Source organism: Canis aureus, chromosome 7 (genome assembly GCF_053574225.1).
Source record: "Canis aureus isolate CA01 chromosome 7, VMU_Caureus_v.1.0, whole genome shotgun sequence".
Lineage (NCBI taxonomy): Eukaryota > Metazoa > Chordata > Mammalia > Carnivora > Canidae > Canis > Canis aureus.
Genome location: NC_135617.1, coordinates 7,956,174 through 7,979,280, shown reverse-complemented (window position 1 = coordinate 7,979,280; position 23,107 = coordinate 7,956,174). Strand labels below are relative to the sequence as shown.

At 37.1% G+C, this 23,107-nt stretch overlaps 1 protein-coding gene across 8 annotated transcripts in view; it reads right to left on the bottom strand.

Annotated features, from left to right (window-relative positions):
* PDSS2 (decaprenyl diphosphate synthase subunit 2) overlaps positions 1 to 23,107 on the bottom strand; it is a 251,517-nt gene that overhangs the window by 209,518 nt on the left and 18,892 nt on the right. Inside the window, exons 1-2 of one of the 8 annotated variants that reach the window (XM_077902894.1) lie at positions 13,960 to 13,997; positions 12,957 to 13,041 (exon numbers count right to left, since the gene is read on the bottom strand). The exons of 6 other annotated variants lie outside the window; for them this stretch is intronic. In XM_077902894.1, the coding sequence (XP_077759020.1) occupies positions 12,957 to 13,030 (74 nt within the window). In that variant the 5' untranslated portion in view covers positions 13,031 to 13,041; positions 13,960 to 13,997. Of the gene's footprint in view, positions 1 to 12,956; positions 13,042 to 13,959; positions 14,066 to 23,107 lie in introns of those variants that run through there. One more of the 8 variants, XM_077902893.1, reaches the window with a different exon arrangement.

The following is a 23,107-nucleotide window of genomic DNA, read 5'->3' as shown; positions in this document are numbered from 1 at the left end:
AAGAGTTTGCGAACGTAACATGTCTAAGCATCATGAAACTTTAAGAGATTTTACTCAGTTTTTTCCAAGCTAGCCCCCTGCCTCCTACACTGCCCTAGCACTTACCAAGTATCTTGTAGGGGAACAAAAGGCTGTGCATTCTGGGCTTGCCTAGATTTCCATGTGTCATACCAGCCCACCGAACTGTTAAAAGCTCTTCTGATTTCTCTTTTTCCCTGTGGACTCCCTCTGCCTGGACCAAACCTAATCCTAGGAACATGCCCATACTTGGCAACTGTTCTCAGAAAAAAAAAGAAAAAAAAAAAAAAAAAACAGCTGGCCATCTCAGTACACATGAGAAGGGTGCTTGGCCTCTCTATAATTTGAGTTTATCTCCTCCTCTTTGCTTCCACAGTTCCCTTAGAACTTTCAAAATAAGATTTTTGGAATTTATCCATTTTCTACAAAGGAGCTATGTCCGCCACTACTTACTACATACTTCCCAGACATCTTTTAATCCACTACCAAATAACAATAGCTAACACTTTCATTTACTCTCTGCCAAGCAATATTCTAAGCATTTCATTTTATTTTAAAGATTTTATTTATTTATTTGAGAGAGTATGTGCAAGAGAGCATGAGCAGAGGGGTGGGGCAGAGGGAGATGCAGAGTTCCCACTGAGCAGGAAGCCTGATACGGGGCTCTATCCCAGGACCCTGGGACCATGACCTTCATGCCGAAGGCAGACACTTAACTGACTGAGCCACTCAGGTGCCCTATTCTAAGCATTTTAATAATGCTTAGAACTCATTTATTCTCCAGACAACATAAAAAGATATCCTCACTAAAGTCACACAGCTCATAACTAGCAGAGCCAGGATTAAATTCAGGCAGTTTGGTTTTACTTTTTTATTTTTATTTATGTTTTTAAAAGATTTTATGTATTTATTCATGAAAGATACAGAGAGGGGCAGAGACTTGGACAGAGGGAAAAGATGGCTCCTCGCAGGGAGCCTGATGCAGGATTCGATCCCCAGACCCAGGATCATGCCCTGAGCCAAAGGCAGACAAGCCATCCAGGGATATCCAGGCAGTCTGGTTTTAAAGTTCATGCCTGTAATCCCTAACAGGTAATTCTTGGCCTTATCAACCTCATATTTTCCCCTCAGGAAACAGCCCACTTTCATGATTATTATTCTCACCTCAAGACAGAAGATATCTAAATCTTTATCTCTAGGTCTAACCTGTTTAACTGCTTAATGAACTTCAAGTTGGATATTCATCACATCTAAAACCAATGCATCATCTTCACTCCCTGAAAACTTCCTTTCCCAAACTTGTCCTTTCACTAGTGCTAGCTCTTCCCCTATCCTTTCCACCTTTGGTCAATCTAGGCAAGTATGATTTTCCTTTCCTCTCAATTTCAAAAACATTTATATCTATGCCAATAATCCCCAAACACTGATTCACAACCATGTTTAAAATAGTGCACAGAAAAACAGTAATATAATGTGCTGGTCTATTTAAAACCCATCCTTAATTCTGATATAATTCCTACCTTTTACTGTTAGAGTGTTTTTCCTTCTATCAAATAGTGATAATACATAAGTTTTTCAAAATGCTTTTCCTTGGTAAACTAAAAAGTTGACAATACTATAATGACTCCCAAAGTTATCTAGTTGATTTGTTTTGAAAATTGACTGAACCAAGAAATTTACCAGCTTTATCAATTTCTCAGGATCTGCCTTTGACTCTCTCACCTTTTCTCTAATATAGCAAGATATAACAAGCCAGGTATTCCGCCTAGACAGGCCCCAACAAAAGTAATAAAAGTTAACTTTTGTGGCTGTATCAAAAAGTTATAAAATGTACCGAAATCATTTCCAAATCTTACAAGTTGGCTTTTCAAAAAGCTCAAGGGGCCCCTGGCTGGCTCAGTCGGAACAGCATGTGACTCTGGATCTCTGGGTTGTGAGTTCTCCGTACACGTTGGATACAAAGATTATTCAAAATGCTTTTTAAAAGATACTGCTTTCTTACTGCTTTTAGACCCAGTTAACTACCCCTAAACTCATTCCCTTCTCACTCACTATACAGCTCCACTTATGCATGCAGTGAGCAATGAAGTTACTTTATTTCTAACAGCTTTGTACAGAAATCTTTTTATGGCCTTAATCATGGCAAAACCACTCTTACCAAACATTTTCTGACATATAGTTTTGATTTATAAACTCCTGCATGGATTTCCACCAATTTTTGCTTTTGCCCCCATGCAGAAAGTAGCATGTTCTGAACAACAGAATAGAAAAGTTAGAACAAATATTAAATATCTATGTACTCCAAACTCTTCATTTCATCAAGAATAGTATAGCTTAAAATCACATAGCTAGTTAGTGAATGACAGAGCTGAGACCAGAAAGCTAAGCCTTCCAGATACCTAGGGAGTTGCATGAAGGTCTAACTCACAAGAGAAGAACCAAAAGTCAGATAGAACCAAATTGGAAATCCCCATACTCCTGAGTAAAGCAGGAAAGTGGGGTAAGGTAAGGGAGGCATATACATAAACAGCTTCACTAGTGGCCTGATGAAGCTGGATTGCTTTGGGTCCACAAAGATGGAGAGTCACGCTGATGTGCAAGGCTCCAGGGGAGATTAGAGAAGAGGAACACCAAGAAGCCAATGTGGATGATGAACCACAAAGAATCTATCCTCTTATTTAGCCGTGAATAGGAAAGTACAGTGTAGCCAGAAGATTAGAGTTTGGGGGCATCAACAGATAAATGAATCAACAAAATATGGTATAGCCATACTATGGAGTATTTGCTATTTAATCATAAAAGAAAATGAAATTCTGATACACACTACAACATAGATGAACCCTGAAAACATTATGCTAAGTAAGCCAAAAGGACAAACACTGTACAATTCCACTTATCTGCGCTATCTAGAATAGGCAAATTCACAGACACAGAAGGAAAAACAGACATTACCAGGTCCAGGGAATGGGGGGAAATGAGTAGTTATTGTTCAAGGATTATAGAGTTTTTCTTTGAGAGGATAAAAAAGTTCTGGAAATGGATAGCAGTGATGGTTGCACAATATTGTAATATACTCAATGTCAGTGAATTGTACACAAAAAATTGTTAAAATGGTTAAGTTTTATATTCTGTATATTTTACTACGATAAAAAACATGGAAAAAATTTAGAGTTTTGGAGGTGTGAGGGATTTTGGTTTTCTGTGCCATTAGTCAACTTGTTAACTTGTTAGTCATGGGTTATTTTCCCATAAAAACTCTCCTTTAAAAAAAAATGATAAATTCAAACATTTTCATCCATAGGTAACATATTTTAACAAACTTAGAGGAATTACAGGAAACTCCACAAAACAGTAAAACCAGTCCTAACTGGAGAGTCCTGTAGTTCTTATTAAATGGTTGTTTAACTGTCCTATACTGATTCCTGTAAGACAGTCACCGCCACTTAAAAAAATCTCATTTGCCAAAAGAAGAGACCAAAGACTCCCTGCATTAGGATGCCACATGGCTAGAAGACCTCTTAGACTGTACAATTACATTAGTTGAGCAGATACTGATTTTAGCCTCCATTACCTTTCACCTCCACATCTGAGGTCACAATCTCAAGTGCCTAATGAAGCCATAAGCCAGGCAAGGAATATAAATTAATGAAGTAGGAGAGATGAATCTTGGAGGATGGGGGAAGAGAGAGAAAGATATGGCAGTTGGAGTGCACCTGCCACACCTACCACTGCTGCAAACTCCTGCCACATGGTAATACTAGTCCACTATCAGTAGGCCTTCTGAATTTTCAATTAAGGCTGGAAATTGATTTTTCAACTTATTCTACAAGCTGAGCAAAACAGATCTGAGAATCCCAAGTAGCCTACAGATCCCCAGTTTGTGTTTTGTGCTCCATGCACATTCTTCACCAAGCTATGAAGGAAAACAATACTTTCTAGTTATGCATATCTCAGTTTGGATCTAAGGATTACAATTCCCTAAGAGCAAGGCAGCAGGCAACATTCAAGAAACCAAAAGTTCAGTAAAAAACAAAAAGGCGGTTGTTTTTACAGAAGCATCAACCGCTGATTTATTCTTTTTACTTGAATTGTCTTTATTTCTTGTATGTATATTTCAGTAACTTTCATTTATTTTTCTAATCGAAGTATAATTAACATAGGGTTATATTAGTTACAGGTGTACAATATAATAACTCAACTTTTTTTTTTTAAGATTTTACTTATTTATTCATGAGAGACACAGAGAGGTGGGGGGAGAGACACAGGCACAGGAAGGCGCAGGCTCTCCTCAGGGAGCCAGATGCAAGACTTGATCCCAGGACCCCGGGACCACACTCTGAGCTGAAGGCCAACGCTCAACCCACTGAGCCGGCATCTCTGATTCAACATTTCTATACATTATTCAGCATTCACCACAATAAGTGAAGTCTGTCACCAAACATTACCATCTTACTGGTGGTACTTTTCATCTCTGACTTTATTTTATAAGTGGAAGTTTGTACTTCTTAATCCCCTTAATCTACTTCACCTAATCTTCCTACCTACCTCCCCTCTGGCAATCACCAGTTTGGTCTCTGTATTTAAGAGTCTGGTGTTTTTTTGGTCTCACTTTTCTCTGTTTTGTTTCTTAAATTTCACATGATTTCCATGTGAAATCATATGGTATTTGTCTATCTCTGACTTAATTCATTTAGCATTAAACCTTCTAGGTCCATCCATGTTGTTGTAAATCAGAAGATCTCATTCTATTTTATGGCTGACCAATATTCTATTGTAAATATACACCAAATATATCTGGCACTTAAAGTATATGTTAAAATGATTTACCAGCTTTGAAAATGTGAAGATAACTGGAAGAAAATATTAGGCTGCTACAATATACATTTTTAAACTCTTCAAAGACACCCTACAAATCACATGATAGGGAATATGACCCTAGAGATCAACAGTAAATTTGTTCCCTAAGCCATAATGTGAAATGTCTGTTGTATCATCTTGGATCTCATTGTCTTGAATTCTAACAGATTTTTACAACTTTGGTTAATATAACAAATACAGATCGGCAATTGCCTATATTAATTCCCAGATTCCAATTGAATATTTCTATTTTGTCTATATTTTTTAAACTTCCTGCTATTTGATTTAGAAAAAGAAATAAATGCAGGGCAGCCTGGGTGGCTCAGCGGTCGCCACCTTCAGCCCAGGGCCTGATCCTGGAGACCCAGGATCGAGGCCCACGTGGGGCTCCCTGCAGGGAGCCTGCTTCTCCCTCTGCCTGTGTCTCTGCCTCTCTCTCTCTGTGTCTCTCATGAATAAATAAATAAAATCTTTAAAAAAAAAAAAAAAAGAAATGCAACTGGAAAGAGGAAAAATATTTTGGCAAAAAGCTGCTTTCTTGCAGTCTGACTTAGATACAGTAACCAAGCATAGTAGAGGAATAAAAGCTATTTTCTTTCCCTTTTCACAAACTAGTTGTTACTTCTTTCCAAAGGTACCTCTTTCTCTTGCCAAGGAGAGTCAGAATTCTTCCTTAAATCTTATCCAGCTAATTTATTCACAAACAGTATCATTTCCTTCTACTAAAACCAAAACAACATATAGCAGGATCTAGCTAGCATTATGTGTTTATGTGCTAGGCATCATGCTAGGCACATAATAGGTATAATCTCATTTAAAAAATAGGTATTTTACCTCTGAATGAAGTGGGTATGGTCCCTGCTCTCGAGAGGCTTACTTTCTAGTGGGAGAGACAGATGTTAAACAATCCTAACAAAGAATATACAACTGCATTTAAAACCAGGGTTAGAATAGAGATGAACAAGGTATTACTAATGCATGGAAAACTTGACCTAGGGATGCCTGGGTGGCTCAGTGGTTTAGCACCGCCTTTGGCCCAGGGTGTGATCCCGGGATCCAAGATCAAGTCCCACATCAGGATCCTTGCAGGAAGCCTGCTTCTCCCTCAGGCTGTGTCTCTCCCTCTCTCTTTCGCTCTCTCATGAATAAATAAAAATCTTTAAAAAAAAAAAGGAAAAGAAAAGAAAACTTGACCTTATCCAAGGAGACTTCTTTGCAGAAGTAACGTACTGTCAAGATCAAAGGATAAGCACATTTTAACTACGTAAGGTCTCCAGGCTGGTGGAACAGTGTGATAAAGGACCAGTGATGGAAGGAAACACAGTGAATTTGAGGTAGAGAAAAAAGGCCAATGTGGGCAAAGCAGAGAGAGTAAGGGGAAGCATGCTGTGTGTTAAGGCTGAAGAAACAAGCTATTGCGGGCCTTGCTATTCACATTAGAAGTTTCAATCCTCAGAGCAACAGAAACTGCTAAAGTCAGGAGAAAAGGGAAAGACGATGATGAGATTTGTAGGTATTTTTAAATCAAAAGAATATAAAATAAAAAGGCATATTGTCACACCCCGAACCTGTCACTATTTACCTGATTTTCTCCACCTTTGTCAGCAGTCTTACTCTTATGTAGTGCGTATATCCTGATATAAGGACACACACTCTTCCCTCCTTTCTTACACAAAAGATAGTATGCTATACATATTGTTCTGTACCTCGTTTTTTTTTTTTTTTTCCCACTTAATATATCCATTCTTCTTTTGCAACTCATAGCATTCCATTGTTAGGATGTACTGGGTGTATTTAATCAGTCCTTTGTAGATCAGAAAAAGCCCAACTACTACTGTTGGATTTTGCTATTACAGACAATCTTGTAAGTAGGATTGCTGGGTTATAAGATAAATGCATTTGTAATTTTGACAAACACTGCTAAATCGTACACTCCTATCAACAATGTATGAAAATGCCTGGACAACTGATTGGTTTACCAAACTTCCAGATTTTTACCAATGTGATAGGTAAGAAGCTGTATTTTACTGAAATTTTAATTTGCATTTGTCTTTTTTTAGGTAAGACGGAACATTCTTTCATATTTTAAGAGCCATCTGTAGTATCTGTTCATGTCCTCAGCCCATTTCTCTATTGTGTTTCTATGAACTCTTTTTTTTTTTTTTAAGGTTTTATTTATTTATTTGACAGAGAGAAAGGGCACAAGCAGGGGCAGTGGCAGGCAGCGGGAGAGGGAGAAGCAGGCTCCCTGCTGAGCAGAGAGCCTGATATGGGGCTCCATCCCAGGACCCTTGGATCATGACCTGAACCAAAGGCAGACACTGAATGGACTGAGCCACCCAGGTGTCCCTCTATGAGCTTTTAATATATATATTTGGCTGTGATATTAGTGGAAATTTTTTTCAACTGGTATTTCTTTTTTAAATTAAAAGTTTTTAAGTAATTAACATATAGCATTATATTAATTTTAAGTATAAAACATAGCATAACAATTTGATATATGCAAATATACTTGATATATTGCAAAAGGATTACCACAATAAATCTAGTTAACATTCATCACCACAACCTGCATTAGTCTAACCTCACCCACCTGGCCTCCTAGTCTACTCCCCATATTCCTGAAGAATATACACGTGGATGTTACAATACTGAAAAACATGCTATATTCTCGAATATAAGTCTCAGCATCATAAAGTGCTGGTTCTCCCATACTTAGTTTGTAAACTAAAGTGATCTCAAAGAAAATACTAGAGAAATGAATTAAGGCTGAAGTGCATATTGGACACTGAAAAACCTTGAAAAGAAGAGCAATGAGGGGGGACTAGCTCTTCCGTATATTAAAATACGCCATAAATCTTCAATGAAAGCAACATAGTATTGGTGCATGAACTGACAGGCTAATACAGCTGAAAATTTCTGAAAATGTCTGAATTTTCTGAAAATTCAGAAATTTAGTATGCACACATCTACTTTTATGTTCTTCAGGAATATGGGGGTAGACTAGAAGGAGGCGAGGTGGGTGAGGTCAGACTAATGCAGCTTGTTTCTGGTAACTGAAGGATACAGAAGGGATAAACTGGAAATAGAACAGAATGATAACAGGGCACAAAAACACTGAATCACCTGGTAAAGCCTGTGCCACCAAGGCAGGGAAGGACTGGTTAGAAAGTCAGAGGAAAATCAAGTAAAAAGTATTTTTTGAGAAAAAAGAAATTGTCAGTAATACAACTAGAATAAAGACTAAATGAAATCTACTAGATTTAGGGATATGGAGGTCATTAGTGATCTTGGTAGGATCTATTTTGGAGAATATTTTATAATTTATAGGCTGTAAGCTATAGGGGGACTTACATTCCAGTATGGCCAAATATAACTATTTTGCTTTGATTTGTTCCTAAAAGGGTCTTCCTGAAAGTCAATATGCCACTAATTCAGAATATAACTGCACAGTTATTATTCCTAAAATGGAGTTCAAATGTAGTCATAGAAGGGGGTTCTTGAATAATTCATACGGTAATAGCTATAGAGTGAAGAGAATGGCAAATATGAAGTAAATTTTTTCCAAAGTAAATGAGGCTATAGTTTCAGAGAAGGATTTGGCTTGGAGTTAGCCCCACCAAACATTCTCAAGCACAGCCAAAGAGCCACATGAAATAGGTAGCTGCCTAAATAAGATGTACAAAACAAGCCCCTGGCTGCTCAGAACTACTTTCTTCTGCATCTTGTCAAGATACCTCTCTCTCTCTCTCTCTCTCTCCTCAATCTGATCTCAAAATACTGAATATGGCTCTTTTGGGTTAGTTCCAACAGAAGCATTCATCTAAGACTTCCCTGGTAGAAAAGTAAGGGTAAAAACTATTACTAATTCTTTCCTCATACTCAGTATAGCACACAGAATCTAGCTTCAAGGAGATAGCAAAAGGGTTTCAGGAACAGAAGAGTCAATAAAATAGTAACAATGCCTCAGTCAGATCCAAAGTGGGGCTGAACAGATCCTAAGGAGACTATCCTGTGGGAAAATTCCAGAAACTGTGAGGATGGAGAAGATACATGGACTAAGGTAAGGCATTCAAGGGACATAATCACAAAATCTTAAGGGAAGACAGACGTGACCTGGCTCAGAGAGAATGTTTAAACAAAAAGGAAAGAAGAAAGGTGATTTTACACGACTACTTTACCACTCAGATTGAAGCCAAATAAAACCAGGACTCTCAAATGGAAGTGATTAGCTGAGCAATTCCTAGGTAAAAAATAAAAAATTTATGGTTCCTGCAGCAATCTTCAGAACGGAAAGAACTTCCAAGCCCACCTAAACTGATTTGCATGCCAAAACAAATTTCCAAAGTGGAAAAAGAGGGTAAATGAAATAGACCAGTATCTTTTTACCTTCCTTTTTAATATAAATTTGGACCAAGAACGGAGACAAAAAATCATAACACTGAAATGCAGAAACTCGAGGTTGTTTTTGTTTTGTTTTGTTTTTTACCACTTATCAGCTGTACAATTATCGGCACATTTGTTGTGATAGTATTATACTAAAAGCACTAGTGAGGTCTTTTCTAGGTGTAAGATCCTTGTTCATTAAAAGAGGATACCACTCCCAGAAAAGGATTATTATCATCTTTGTTTGCTAAAGGTACTGAATCAGTAGATTCCATTAAAACCATTAAGGTAGAGGTAGAGGACATAAAGGGTGTCTGAACTAGAGAAGGCAAAACAACTCCTGATTGTAACTCCACTGAGGAAATGGATTATAAATTTCTCCAAATGGTTCTACACTGTTTTGTACCTCCCAAACTAGCCCCACTCCAAAGCCCACATAACACAGTGGTATTCAAAAAGATGTGGGTCAACTGAGGTATTGTAATGTTACAAACTTCTACATTATTCTGTGGAACTAGTGCCATCGGTTGTTCATTCTTAAGTAGTAGAATTAAAGAAGGTACTATACCAGAGAACTGTATTTATTTGGTGAAACCCATTGCCTGATATCAATTCTCTGTACAAGGTTGTCTGAAAGAAACGGGGGCTGGCTGTGGTTTCAGCTTAATTCGCACACCTACCTTTTGGAACCAGGGGGAAGTAATACAGGATATTAAAGGATGTGGTGGCTCTTCTGGGGGGAAAACTTTTTTTATAAAATTAGAACTGTGCTAGTTCTTGTCCAGAGGGGGTAAACAGCAAGGAATAAATCACATATTAGTAGTTTATGGTGACAGTTTATTTTATTTACTCTTATTGGGGAGAAATGCATCTTACTCCTATGGAAAAGTAACAGAACTCTGTTCCTAGGCATGTGTCTTACTCCTATTTCAAGAGAATGAATGTGTTTTAAAGATTTTACTTTACTTATTGAGAGAGAGATGGGGGGTGGGGAGAGAGAGAGAGAGACAGTGCACGCATGTGAGCAAGTAGAGGGAAGGGCAGAGGGTGGGGGAGAAGGGGCTCTATCCCAGGACCCCAGGATCACGACCTGAGCCGAAGGCAGATGCTTAACCAACTGAGCTATCCAGGTACCCTAACAAGAATGAATTTGTGAGCCCAGGATACAATCAACTTATAGCAGACAGGGTAAGGGCATATAAGCCATGAAATGGGAAGCAAACAGCCAAGAAACCCAGCACAGGCATTTGAGTGTAATAAATATAATAACAATCTAGAAGACGAACGGTTCATGTTGTTTATGATTACAGACTGATTATTCCTCTAAGTGCAAAGGCTATCCAATAAGTCATATCTGGGTTGATTTGTTAGCAAGGTACTTTCACCAGATAATAAATTAGAATGTAATTAAAGTGCATTCTGTCTGTTTATCATAGACTAAGATAGCTTACTATAATTCTCAATTATCTGCATGAACACACAACATGACAGCATAGTGAATAAACCTTCTAGCAAAGGGCAATAAACATCATAGGACTGCACTAAAATTGCTAGATTTCTTCTCCAGTCCTTTTAAAAATTTGTTTCTAATTTTTATAAATTATATAAACAGAACCAAATTAATTTGGTATTTGTGGTACAGTAAGTCATACAGTAAGCCTGGATTCGTTAAGTCCTTGAACTTCTTAGCTCGTTAGCAATTTGCTAAGGGCAAATACGAAATCATGAAAGAAGTAAAAGAAAATAAAATTGAATATTTGCCACAAACTTTTGTTAGGTGAAGAAACTCAAGCATAGAAAAAAATAGAAGAATCACAAAGGAAAAAACAGGTAAGAACAATTAAAAATTTTTAAGTGTGTGTTTAAAAAAAAATTGTAGCATATTAGGCAACAAAATTTCACCATATAAAGATGCCTTATAGATTAATAAAGAAATCATTCTAGGAGAAATAGATGAACAAAACACACAAAGAGAAATAAACATGAACATGGAAAGATTTTCAAGTAGATTAAATTTAAGTCAGGATAACATTTTTCATCTAATTAGTAAAAGCCTTTTTTTAATGATAATGACCAATATTGGCAAAAATATAGTGACACTGGTGTTGTCATACATTGCTGATAGTGTTGCAAATCAATTAGAATTCTTCAAAAATACAAGTTAGGAGTCTGAATTAAACATTATAAAAAGGTTTATAGGGATGCTGGGTGACTCAGTGGTTGAGCATCGGCCTTTGGCTTAGGGTGTGATCCCAGGGTCCCAGGATTGAGTCTCACATGGGCTCTCTGCTTGGAGCCTGCTTCTCTCTCTGCCTATCTCTCTGTGTCTCTCATGAATAAATAAATAAAATCTTTAAAATAAATAAATAAATAATAAAACGGTTTACAATACTTAGCTCAGAGGGTGCCCACATGGCCCAGCCCATTAAGCAGCCAACTCTTGGTTTCAGCTGATCTCATGCGTCCTCAGATCTGGCTCCCTGCTCAATGGGGAATCTACTTAAAGATTCTCTCCCTCTGCCCCTCCCCCCACTCCTGTGAGCTTGTGTGCTCTCTCACCCTAAAATATATATATTTAGCTCAGCACTCCTACATCCTGGGATCTATCTAAATCCTGTGATTAAAAATACTTATTACAGCTTGATCTATCAATAATAGGAATCTGAAATAACATAAAAATCCAACTAAAGGGTAAAGACAATGTTAAATATGGTATAATCATGGATAGACTATTATCCATGATTCAAAATGAGGGTTAAGGTCAATAAGGAAAAGAAAAAATAAAATCACTCTACTTCCTCAATGTTTCTCATTTCTGCAGCTCAAAGGACTCTTCAGAGATAAGGTGCTCTTTAAGAAAAAGGTTATTAGCTGCTACCCAAGGCCCCATACTCAAATTAGAGTAGTTCACAAGATGAATTGTGCATCTTTCCCTTTTCTACTGACAGTTGACTATTATAAGATTATTAATGTAAGATATCTAGTCTTTGAATTTTTTACAGTATATTCTTTAAATGGTGTTGACTAACCAAAAGGAGTCAAGTTGCTCTGATAATGTGCTCTGTGAAGTCATTATTTTCCCTTCACTTTCCAGGTATCAAGCCATACATTATTAAACACACACATAGACACTTCAGTATGTTTGTGAGCAAATGTAGAACTTAAAGCTTTCAAATGTGAGATTCTCAGCTGTAGAGGAATTATTGATAAAGTCTTATGCATCTCTCGGTCAACTCATAGCATCACTTCATATTCTTTTAGCAGCAAAATCCACATATGAGAGACATCGTTATCAACCAAGTGTGTCCAAAGATTGATCTCCATAGCAACTGCAACTCTGCCACATGTAGTGTATAAGGCATCAGAGTTAACACCACATGCACACAAAGTGTTGGTATTATGTAGTCCAGACTGTGGTTGCTGTAGAAACCTAAACCCAAGTCCCTGACAACAGTGGATAAAATGAAAACAACAACAGAAGGGTCCTTGAGTACTCAGCCATCTACTCCTTTGCTTTCAAACAGGATACTGCCATTTTAAATGCTATATAATAACCTTATTCATTATCACAAAAGGAGTATTTTCTACAAAAATTTGAAATGATGTCATGTCTCTGTTTAACATTAGGAACCATTTCCTATTCCCTAAAAAATTCTTCCTCCCACCCTGTGCTCAGTTGGGGTTCAGAAGCTCACCTTCTACTGGCCTCCGCCATAGCAGGTCCCATACCCAGGCAATCTGGAGAGGTGCCAGGTTTTGCTGCCACCATCACAACAACAACTATGACAGATTTAAACAAGTTTATTCTAAAGTAATTATGCAAAAAAAGAATAAAGTAGGAGGAATTACCTGATTTTAAGTCTTACTACATAGCCATCAAAATTAAGACAGTGTCATATTGGCAGAAGTCTTACTACATACGTATTGGCAGAAGAACAGATCAATGAAACAGAACCCACAAACAGATCAATAAAAATACACCAACTGATTTTTGACAGAGGTGTAACAGCAGTTCAATGGAGCTAAGGAAGTCTTTTCAACAAATTGTGCTGAAGTAACTGTACTCATAGACAGGGGAAAAAAAGAACTTTGACTTAAAATTCATGTTATACATAAAAACCAATGTAAAATGGATCATGGATTTAAATGTAAAGCATGAAACTAAAAAACTTTTATTTTTTTATTTTTTAAAAGTTTAAGCAGCTTTATTGAGGTGTAATTGGCATACAATAAGCTGCATGTACTTAACATGTAAACTAAAACTTTTAGAAGAAAATATAGGAGAACATCTTTGGGACCCAGGGTTAGGAAAAGACATTATATCAAATTTTGGAGGAAAAATATCCAAAAAACAGGATAATGAATTATATTATAGTATACCCATATAATGGATTACAAGGTAGTTGTTAAAAATTAAGTTCATTTAAGATTTAAAAGCAATTTTCTATATAATGCTCTAAAACAAAAATAAACAAACTCATTTTTATAGTGTTGTAAGCTATATGCCAAAATAATAATACTAGCTATCTCTAGATGGTAAAATTATGGGTACTTTTAAAATAAATGTCTATTCTGTCTAATAGCAACGTTTTATATAAAAATGAGATTAAAATTTTAAAATCAAGTAACACATACTAAAGAATAGAGAAGGCTCTTTTCAAATAGAGATTTTTATATACAATAATGCTAAAAACTTACTTGATTTTTTTAGTCTCCCAGAAAAATAAAACTATCCTCTCTGATATAGAAACATTTGCTTTTTCTTCACGATTCCTCCAGGTTCCTGAAAAGATGTTGTTCATTTCTAGCCAAAAAATAAACAAAACTTGATCAGATTTGCTTTAAAAAGCAGTCCATGCAACCCAAGGACTGTGAATGCCCATTCACCTCAATCTGGTAATCTCTACATCTCTATTACATCAACCATAAATAGCAGTGAGTACAGATTTAGATATTTTTAAATAGATAATTTATTAAAATGTTACTCACAAGTGTACTCTACAATAAACATAGTAAAGGAAAGATGGACAGGAAAAAGGGGAAAAGAGAATAGAAAGAAAGAAAAGAATGATAGTATCTTCCTTAACTCTATCTTGAGAAAAATATAATCACTTCAGTTCTGAGGGTAAGAAAGAAGGCATACAGAAAACCGTTTCCTCTTTATACTGGTAATTTGTATGAAGATCAGAATCTCAGAAAGCTTATTTGATGCTCTGGAGTTACCAGAGCTTTCTGTGCAGCTGAAAGTCAAGGTTTCTCAAGTGGGGAGACACATGGTTCCTTTGTGTGTGTTCTTTCTCTCAGTTAAACTGGTTAAAATGTCCAAGTTTAATAATATAAAACTGCTGCTTTCACAGTGAATATCCTGGATGGCATCACTTTCTCTATGCCTTCCAGGGTTTTAAAAATGTTTTGTTTTTTATAGGCCTGAATTGAGGGAACTTGCAATATGCTGAAATCATCAAGAGGTTTTCTCAGGTTCATTAAAGTTCTCCCATATGGTTAATTGCTGATTCTGACCCAAAATTAACATACTAACTCTGCTCTTCCCAAATTCCACACATGATATTCCACTGAAAGGGAAGGGCAGAAATATCTTATTATTCTCCCTCAATCCAAATTCTACCCATTCTTCAAGCAGCTGCTCAAAATTCTTTCACAGAGCCCCTGGATTTAGTCAGCCCACAGAGGTCTATCCCTGACCTGAACTCCTGTGACATTTCACCAAATCTTCCAATTGGCAATTACTAACAATTACGATGAAATTATTTTTATCTTACATTATTGCTTGAACTTCACAGATTTGCAACTAGGTTCCTCAAGAATACTCTATGTCCTTGGAGTAAAGAAACCCTTTTTATCTCAACAGATCTGTCATTGTGTTTTAATACACAGCTGATGGTCAATAAATACTGGCTAACTGTAACACAGCTATACCTTTCAATTCCCCTCCTTAACTGATAATAATGTGTGTGTGGTTTTCTTCAGTGTTCAACTAACATTCCTCCTCCCTACTTTCTATCTTTTGGACAGAATTACAAAGCAGAGTCTGAAGACAGGGGGCTTCGAAGGGCATTGTTTTCTCTTTGTCTCCCCACAGCAAAACTTGTTTAAACATGTGAAAAGAGAATAAAACTAAGTTTAGACCTACCGCACATTTTCTTCAGAATGAAACAGCCATCATTTAACAGCAAATAAGCTACCTTTCTTGGAGACTATTCTAAAGGAAAAGCTGAGAAAGTAACCCCTGTGCAGGAACAGACTGCTTGCCTATAAAATATAAAAGCCCATGACAAATTCCATCAGCCTCAGCCCGCCATACTCCCAAACTCTCTTCTCACGACTTGTGAGAGCCTTCATGAATTCAAAGATATTTTTACCAATCATGTGAATTCTATCTATCCAAAAACATCTTTCAATGCCAGAAGGGCTTTATGATTAGGGGTCCATTCTTTGAAGAATATTTATACTGCCTGAATAACTCCAGATGTTTTTGCTTTGGTTTTTGGTTGAAGGGGTAGGGGCAGGAGGGCAGAAATCAAAATGAGGACCCTCCCAATTAGAATGTTTGCCATTCCATCCTAAATGAGCCCTTTCTTATATTTCTGCTTGGATGTTACAGAATTTAAACTTATGACACTCATGTATAATGCCAAAATATGAGAATTTAGATAGAACTGTCACTTAAAAAAATGGTTTGTGGATAGCTTACACCTAAATTATTTTTACAAATCACAATCATATGAAACAGGAATTGCTTCCTGCATTTGTAATGAATTTGCCAACAGTATGAAGCGCTCTTTGTAGACAGCTGTTTTTGATAGAGGAGAAAATTATGGAGTAACAAATTCTACATTTTTTGCAGAAGTTATACACCTGCTGATTAGAATTTGTTCTCATATCCTAAATCTACAATATATGAAAGCCAACATATACATATATATTTTAGAATTTTTAAGATTTTAATACAGTTCAAATCAGTGTGCCAGTTTCGTTCATGCTCCTTCACTGCCAAACCTGGGGGCAAGGACTGCTTCTCTGCCTTCTCTTTGTCTGTGATGACCAAGGTATAAAGGAATCTGCTGCACTGAACTTTAAATTTCACATTATCCTTATTTTTCTTGATCTTGACAGATTTGGCATCCTTTCACCTGGCTATGAGCATAAAGTCCTTGATTTCTTCAATTTTGCAAGCCACGGCCTGGAGGGATGCGGGGGAGCACATGGCTGACAGAGCAATGGCAAAAAGCAAAGATGGAAAAGAGCTAGACTTCGGTTTCCAGGCCATTCCTAAAGCTAATATATTTTAATACTGTATATTATATATAGCCAAAATTTTCTCCAACATTCTGATCACTCACTAGTGCATTGCATAGCCTCATCATAAGGAATTTTATATTGCTCTTCTCGGTATCTTCAAGAAGGGTGAATGCCAGGCCTGTGAAGATTTCAAAATTGAAAGACTCAACAGCATCTAATAAGCTATCCCTAACAAATGTTATAGCTAGGAAAAGTTGCCCCACCTAATTTTAATCAATCCTGGTACAATTAAAGCACATTTATTTTTCTTTCTCTGTCTTTGGGAAGAGTTGATCACAATCTCCAACAATGATGTTTTATACTATGAAGAATAATATGAAAAATAAATACCATGATCTAATTAACATAATGATTCAAGCAAAGGTGAAGAAAAAGGCAAAGTCCTCTGGTTAGGAAAGGTTTTACTCCATTCAATTAAATTCTGTAAGTACTTATTGAAGGCTTTCTATGTGTCAAGTATATGCTGGGCAACAGGAATATAAAGACAAAGCCACTTCAAGAAGATTACAGTCTTAGAAACACTTATATTGAAATCAGAGATCCCAAATAAAAGATCCAAATAAGCCAATTAATCCATGAAGTGGTCAGCTGCAACTGATGCATCTCAAATGGTGAACTGAAGAACATATGCCCAATCTTTTTTCTCCCAGCTTTATTCAGGAATAATTGGCAAATATACTTGTATATATTTAAAGTGTACTACATATGCTCACTCTAAAGGAAGCAGCCACCACTTGACAACAGCTCATCAAGACCATGGTGAATGAAAGCTCAATGATGTCACATTTTCTGATTTTTCGAAGAGACAAAAAACTGGAGGAATGAGCAATTTAAACTGAAGAAATCACAGAATACTTACCAAAAAGGCTAATATTTGAGTAGAGCCTGAGTTAAGCAATGTTTACCAGGTACGAATGTAGATGGTTTACTTCCCGTGGCGGGTAGAAAGTGTGGCAGGAGTGACTAGAAAGGAAGGAAAGGATGTTTTGCCACGCACAGGCCAAACTGTTTCTGACAGAACATGGGAAGCTACTGAAGAGTCTGTGACACTATATCATAGAAGGTTGGAATTTATCTATCTGCAGGAAACTTACCAACCTGCTATTCAGTGAGATTTCAAGATTTGATAGGCCTATGAAGAGCCAAGCACCTTGCTTATAATCCCTTAAAACTAGACTGGGCATCATCATATCTAAACATTTGTCTTGGGCAGCCCGGGTGGCTCAGCGGTTTAGCGCCGGCTTCAGCTCAGGGCCTGATCCTGGAGACCTGGGATCGAGTCCCACGTCGGGCTCTCTGCACGGAGCCTGCTTCTCCCTCTGCCTGTGTCTCTACCTCTCTCTCGCGTGTCTCTCATGAATGAATAAATAAAATCTTTAAAAAAATTTTTTTTGCCTTTAGCCTTTAACTACTGGGACATCTAAGTGGTCCCATGGTTCCAGGTGCAGCAATGCCTGCTTAAACAAACAGCAGCCAATTTCCCACGGAGAGGCATATACCAGAGAGTTTTAGGAGATCTACAACTCCCAGATCTACAATCCCCCTCTAATCTTGGCAAGGGTAAAAAAGTGATAGCACCTTATTCATTACTAGGATGACTTAGAGATTAAAAAAACCTCTTGACAGATACTACTGTTACCCAACTAAAAGACCCTCAGCTCCCTATTTTCTACTTTGTCTGGGTTTATAACCTATCCACAGCAGCCAATTATACTCATATTTTGAACTCCTTAATGCTAAGCCAACTTCAAGACTTCTAAAATTTAATTCAGGGCTACATGTTAACGAGCAACCACTACTTTCTTCATACTCCTAACCCATTAGTCAATCCCATTTTACTTGCAATTTATAAATGAAAATATAATAAACTAATGCAAAATTAATCTATATTTTGCTTCAGAAGGATGTTTATTTTTGCAAGGATATTTCCTATTCTCCATTTGGGAAGAGAAATAAAACTATGTTGTCACCTAGGTCTTTCACTCAATATTCACAAGATAGGTATTATTATTCCCATTTTTGCTGATGAGAAAACAAAGTCCGAGTATTTAACATGCCCAAACAGCAGCTAGTAAATGACATAAGCCAGGACTGAATCCAGGTCAGTCATCTTCCAAAACTCTTTTTCCACTATACCACACAGCTTCAACTGCTACTATTTCTCATGTAACAGTTATAATACTCCATCTCTACCTTATATTTATATTTATACAGTGCAGCATATCTTTCAAACTTTTTTTCCTAAGATGACCAAGTAAATGCAGGAGTACTTTCAAGCTTACATTAAAATTCTAAGGCCAAGGGACACCTGGGTACACAATTGGTTAAGCATCCAACTCTTGGTGTCTGGCTCAGGTCATGATCTCAGCTCAGGGTCCTGGGATCAAGCCCCATGTCAGACTCTATGCTCAGCACAGAAGCTGCTTGAGGTTCTCCCTCTCTCCCCCTCTACCCCTCCTGCTTATGCTTTCTCTCTCTAAAATAAATCTTAAACAATAAATAAATAAAATGGCTTCATTAAAAAAAATTCTGGGGTACCTGGACAGCTCAGTCAGTTAAGCATCTGCCTTTGGCTCAAGTTATGATCCCAGGGTCCTGGGATTGAGCCCCACATCGGGCTCCCTGCTCAGCAGAGAGCCTGCTTCTCCTTCTCCCTCTGCTGTTCCTTCTGCTTGTGCTCTCTGGCATGTGCACTCGCTCACTCTCTCTCTCCGTTAAACAAATAAATAAAATCTTCAAAAAATAAGGCCAGGACTACCAATTTCTCAGATGTTCATTTCTGGAGCTCCTTTCTACATACTCATAAAATTGTATCATGCATACTCTATTGTCACTCTTATGTTTAATCATGGGTACTACAGAACAAAAAGTATGTGAGAAAATATATAATACTTCAAAATAATACTTTACTACATAAAAAAGCTTTTAATAAAGGCTTTGTATATACTATTAGTCCTGTGAAAATAAATGACATTCCTTTTAAATATACAGCAACATAAAAGAGAGTCATGAGAGAAATGGTGAAGCAGATTTGTGAAACCATTTCTATTTTGAGGATAAAATAAACTTCATTTACTTGTTGATATTTAACAATTTAAGATATAGAAAGCACCTGTAACAAAGCCCCTGTAACTACTGAATGTTATACAGAGTATGTTCTTGCAAACTACCAATGTTTGAAAAATTTCAAAACACCACTGTTAAGTTTTTAGAATATGGTATAATTCTTATTAGACCTATCTCTTGCCTCACAATTCTGGAAATAAAACCAATTCCTTTTGCTTAAAAAAAGAAATATTTGGAGCAAATGAAATAAACCTTCCATGGAGATTCCAAAGGAATGGTAATTTTTAAAACTATTTTTAAATATTTGTTAAAATGAAGTTTCAGTATACAAAAATAGAAAAAAAATGAAAGGCTTTGAGTAGGCTTTAGTGAGTCATAGGAAGAAAAGCAAACGCAGCTGCACTCTATAAGCTAAAAATTTGTATCCAGAACTTCAAATAAGTATTAAATCAGAAACAACTATCTGAATGGTTAACATCTAGTGCCCATTTAAAAAACCTACTCCAAAGCAGCTATTTTTAGAAAAGCATTCATTAAACTCTTCAAACCACAAACACAGATGAACACTTTTTGGTAACTAAAGGGCCTCAAAGGTGTTAAACACACACACATACACACATAAAAATTCTGACTCCTTTAGAAGAATAAAGGGATAATTATAGAATACAACAGTATTGATGAAAAGCAGTTGGCAATATAGTGGTAATGAGCAAAATGACAAGAGAGAGAATGTGGGTATCTGAATCCTAATTCATTAGAATTTAAGCACAGGGCAGCCCGGGTGGCTCAGCGATTTAGCGCCGCCTTCAGCCCAGGGCCTGATCCTGGAGACGGGATTGCGTCCCACATCAGGCTCCCTGCATGGAGCCTGCTTCTCCCTCTGCCTGTGTCTCTGCCTCTCTCTCTTTCTCTCTCTCTCTCATGAATAAATAAATAAAATCTTAAAAAAAAAAAAAAGAAAAGAATTTAAGCACAAAGATTTAAGTATGATAGCACTTCAAAATCTATGATCCGGGGCTCAGTGGTTGAGGATCTGCCTTTGGCTCAGGTTGTGATCCCAGAGTTCCAGGATTGCATCCTGCCATCAGGCTCCCTGCAGAGAGCCTGCTTCTCCCTCTGCCTATGTCTCTGCTTCTCATAAATAAACAAATAAATAACGTCTTCTAAAACAAACAAAAAAAAAACAAAAAAAAAAATCTATGATCAATTTATCCTTATTAACTGGGCCCAGAAATAGCACAGACTAGTGAGTATTCCTCATCCTTGAGTAATACACGGAACATTTTTAAAGGATAAAAATCCAGTCATCCATAATTGCCTTAAATGATTTGTATTTATTAAAATATTATTTAAATATGTATAAGGATAAAAATTACAAATACTGTATGGTTATAATTCTTATACAACTAAAATAAACAAAATTACAAATTGAGTACAAAATTTAATCAAATTGTCATTAATTTACTATGACAGATGATAGTACTTGACCAAAATTAAGTTGCTATTCCCAATATGAAAATGATTCTAATTGTCCTGATAGGTTCTTTGGAAAAAGGGAAGTCCACTGTAAAAATGTTATTTTCTCACCACTTTTCTCTATTCAAACTATAAGCTTTCATCCATATACTGCTCTTGCTGTGTCTCCACACTGGGCCCAGAAGATTCTCCTTTCACTCTTGACACCAGGAAAAGACTGGTGAGAGGCACAAGACAATCTTGCTAGGCTAAGAGCCTTGAATGGCTCTTGCTAGGGCTAAGGATTTGGGTGGGAGGAACTACAATTGACATGGACTCCCTAAACTCACAAAGTATGGGAGGAACTCAGAGAAGGCTGGGTGAGTGTAGGTGGTAGTGGTTCAGTACCAGAAGCAAAGTGGACATGGTGATCCTAACAGGCAGTGAGGTAATATTAGATAATCTCAGGCTTTGATAGGCAGAAATCCCTGTCTATATTTAACCAATCAGACCCATGAATTCAAATTAACAGCCATCCCATTAAGATCTGTTTTGATTTAGGGATGCCTGGGTGGCTCAGCAGTTGAGCATCTGCCTTAGGCTCAGGGCATGATCCCAGGTCCGGGAATCTAGTCTCACATCAGGCTCCCTGCAAGGAGCCTGCTTCTCTCTCTGCCTAGGTCTCTGTCTCTGTCTCTCTCATGAATAAATAAATAAATAAATATTTTTAAAAAAACTAAACACAAGCAAGCAACTCTGTATCTAGTGAACAGAGATCCATCTGAGGCACTGCAGTGGAGTCATGGCCTCTAACTCAAATCCCACAGTTCTTGAATGAATTGGAGGTCAATTCTCTTATGGAAGATTTTTTTCACCCAAATGGATCTCTAGCCATTTATCTAGGTAACCATAGGCCAGTGAAAGGGAAAATACCCAATGCCCTTGAGGATTAATACCTACTGGCTTTGAGCTACATTAATTCTTAAGAATTAGGAAATAGCACTGGTCCACAGGATAGACCAACAACTTATGAGTCACGCAGAGAGGTAGAGCTCTAACTTAGCCTCTTCTCACAGCTGTCATTATGAAACCCAAACATCCTACTTTTCTTTTTTTTTTAATATGTATTTTAGTTTTATTATTGTTTCTATTTTATGTTTCTATTTCTTAATTATTTTGTCACACTTTGAATGTATGCTATTACATTTTTTCTGGAATAAGATACATTACGACAAAACTAGTAAATGAAAATTTTAAAGCTGCCTAGAATGTTGCTTCCCTCCTTCATTTTTCTCAGTCCTATTCTTTTCTTTAATAAATTTATTTTTTATTGGTGTTCAATTTGCCAACATATAGAATAACACCCAGTGCTCACCCCATCAAGTGCCCCTCTCAGTGCCCGTCACCCAGTCACTCCCACCCCCCGCCCATCTCCCTTTCTACCACCCTTTGTTTCCCAGAGTTAGGAGTCTCTCATGTTCTGTCTCCCTTTCTGATATTTCCCACTCATTTTTTCTTCATCCTACTTTTCTGATATTCCCACAAACTGACAGACTGTCACCATGGCTCCCTGGCTCAGAAGGAAGGAATAGTACACTAAAAAGTACAAAGCAGAAGCTGAATGAATTCCATCTCCTTACCAAAATCACTGCATTTGTAGGGGAAATTTCTAAAATTTCTAAAGTGAGATGTTGATATGAGACAAAGGGGTAATAGGTTCCCTGTGGGGCACACCTTGCTTGAATAGCAGGTATACACACCGCCCTCCTTGTCCACAACTTTATTACTGTATAGACAAGCCAAAAGATGCCTCCACCTACAATAATGTTGTGTTGAACCTATAAGAAGCCCCAGTCGATATACCACAGCTTCCCCACAGTTTTAGCAACTGAAATAATTATTTCCTTTAGAGTAAAAGCTCCTGGCTCACTACAAGACCAGTGGAAACTGAATAGAACAACATTATATGACCATGCAATCCAGTAGCTCATTAAGTACTACCGGA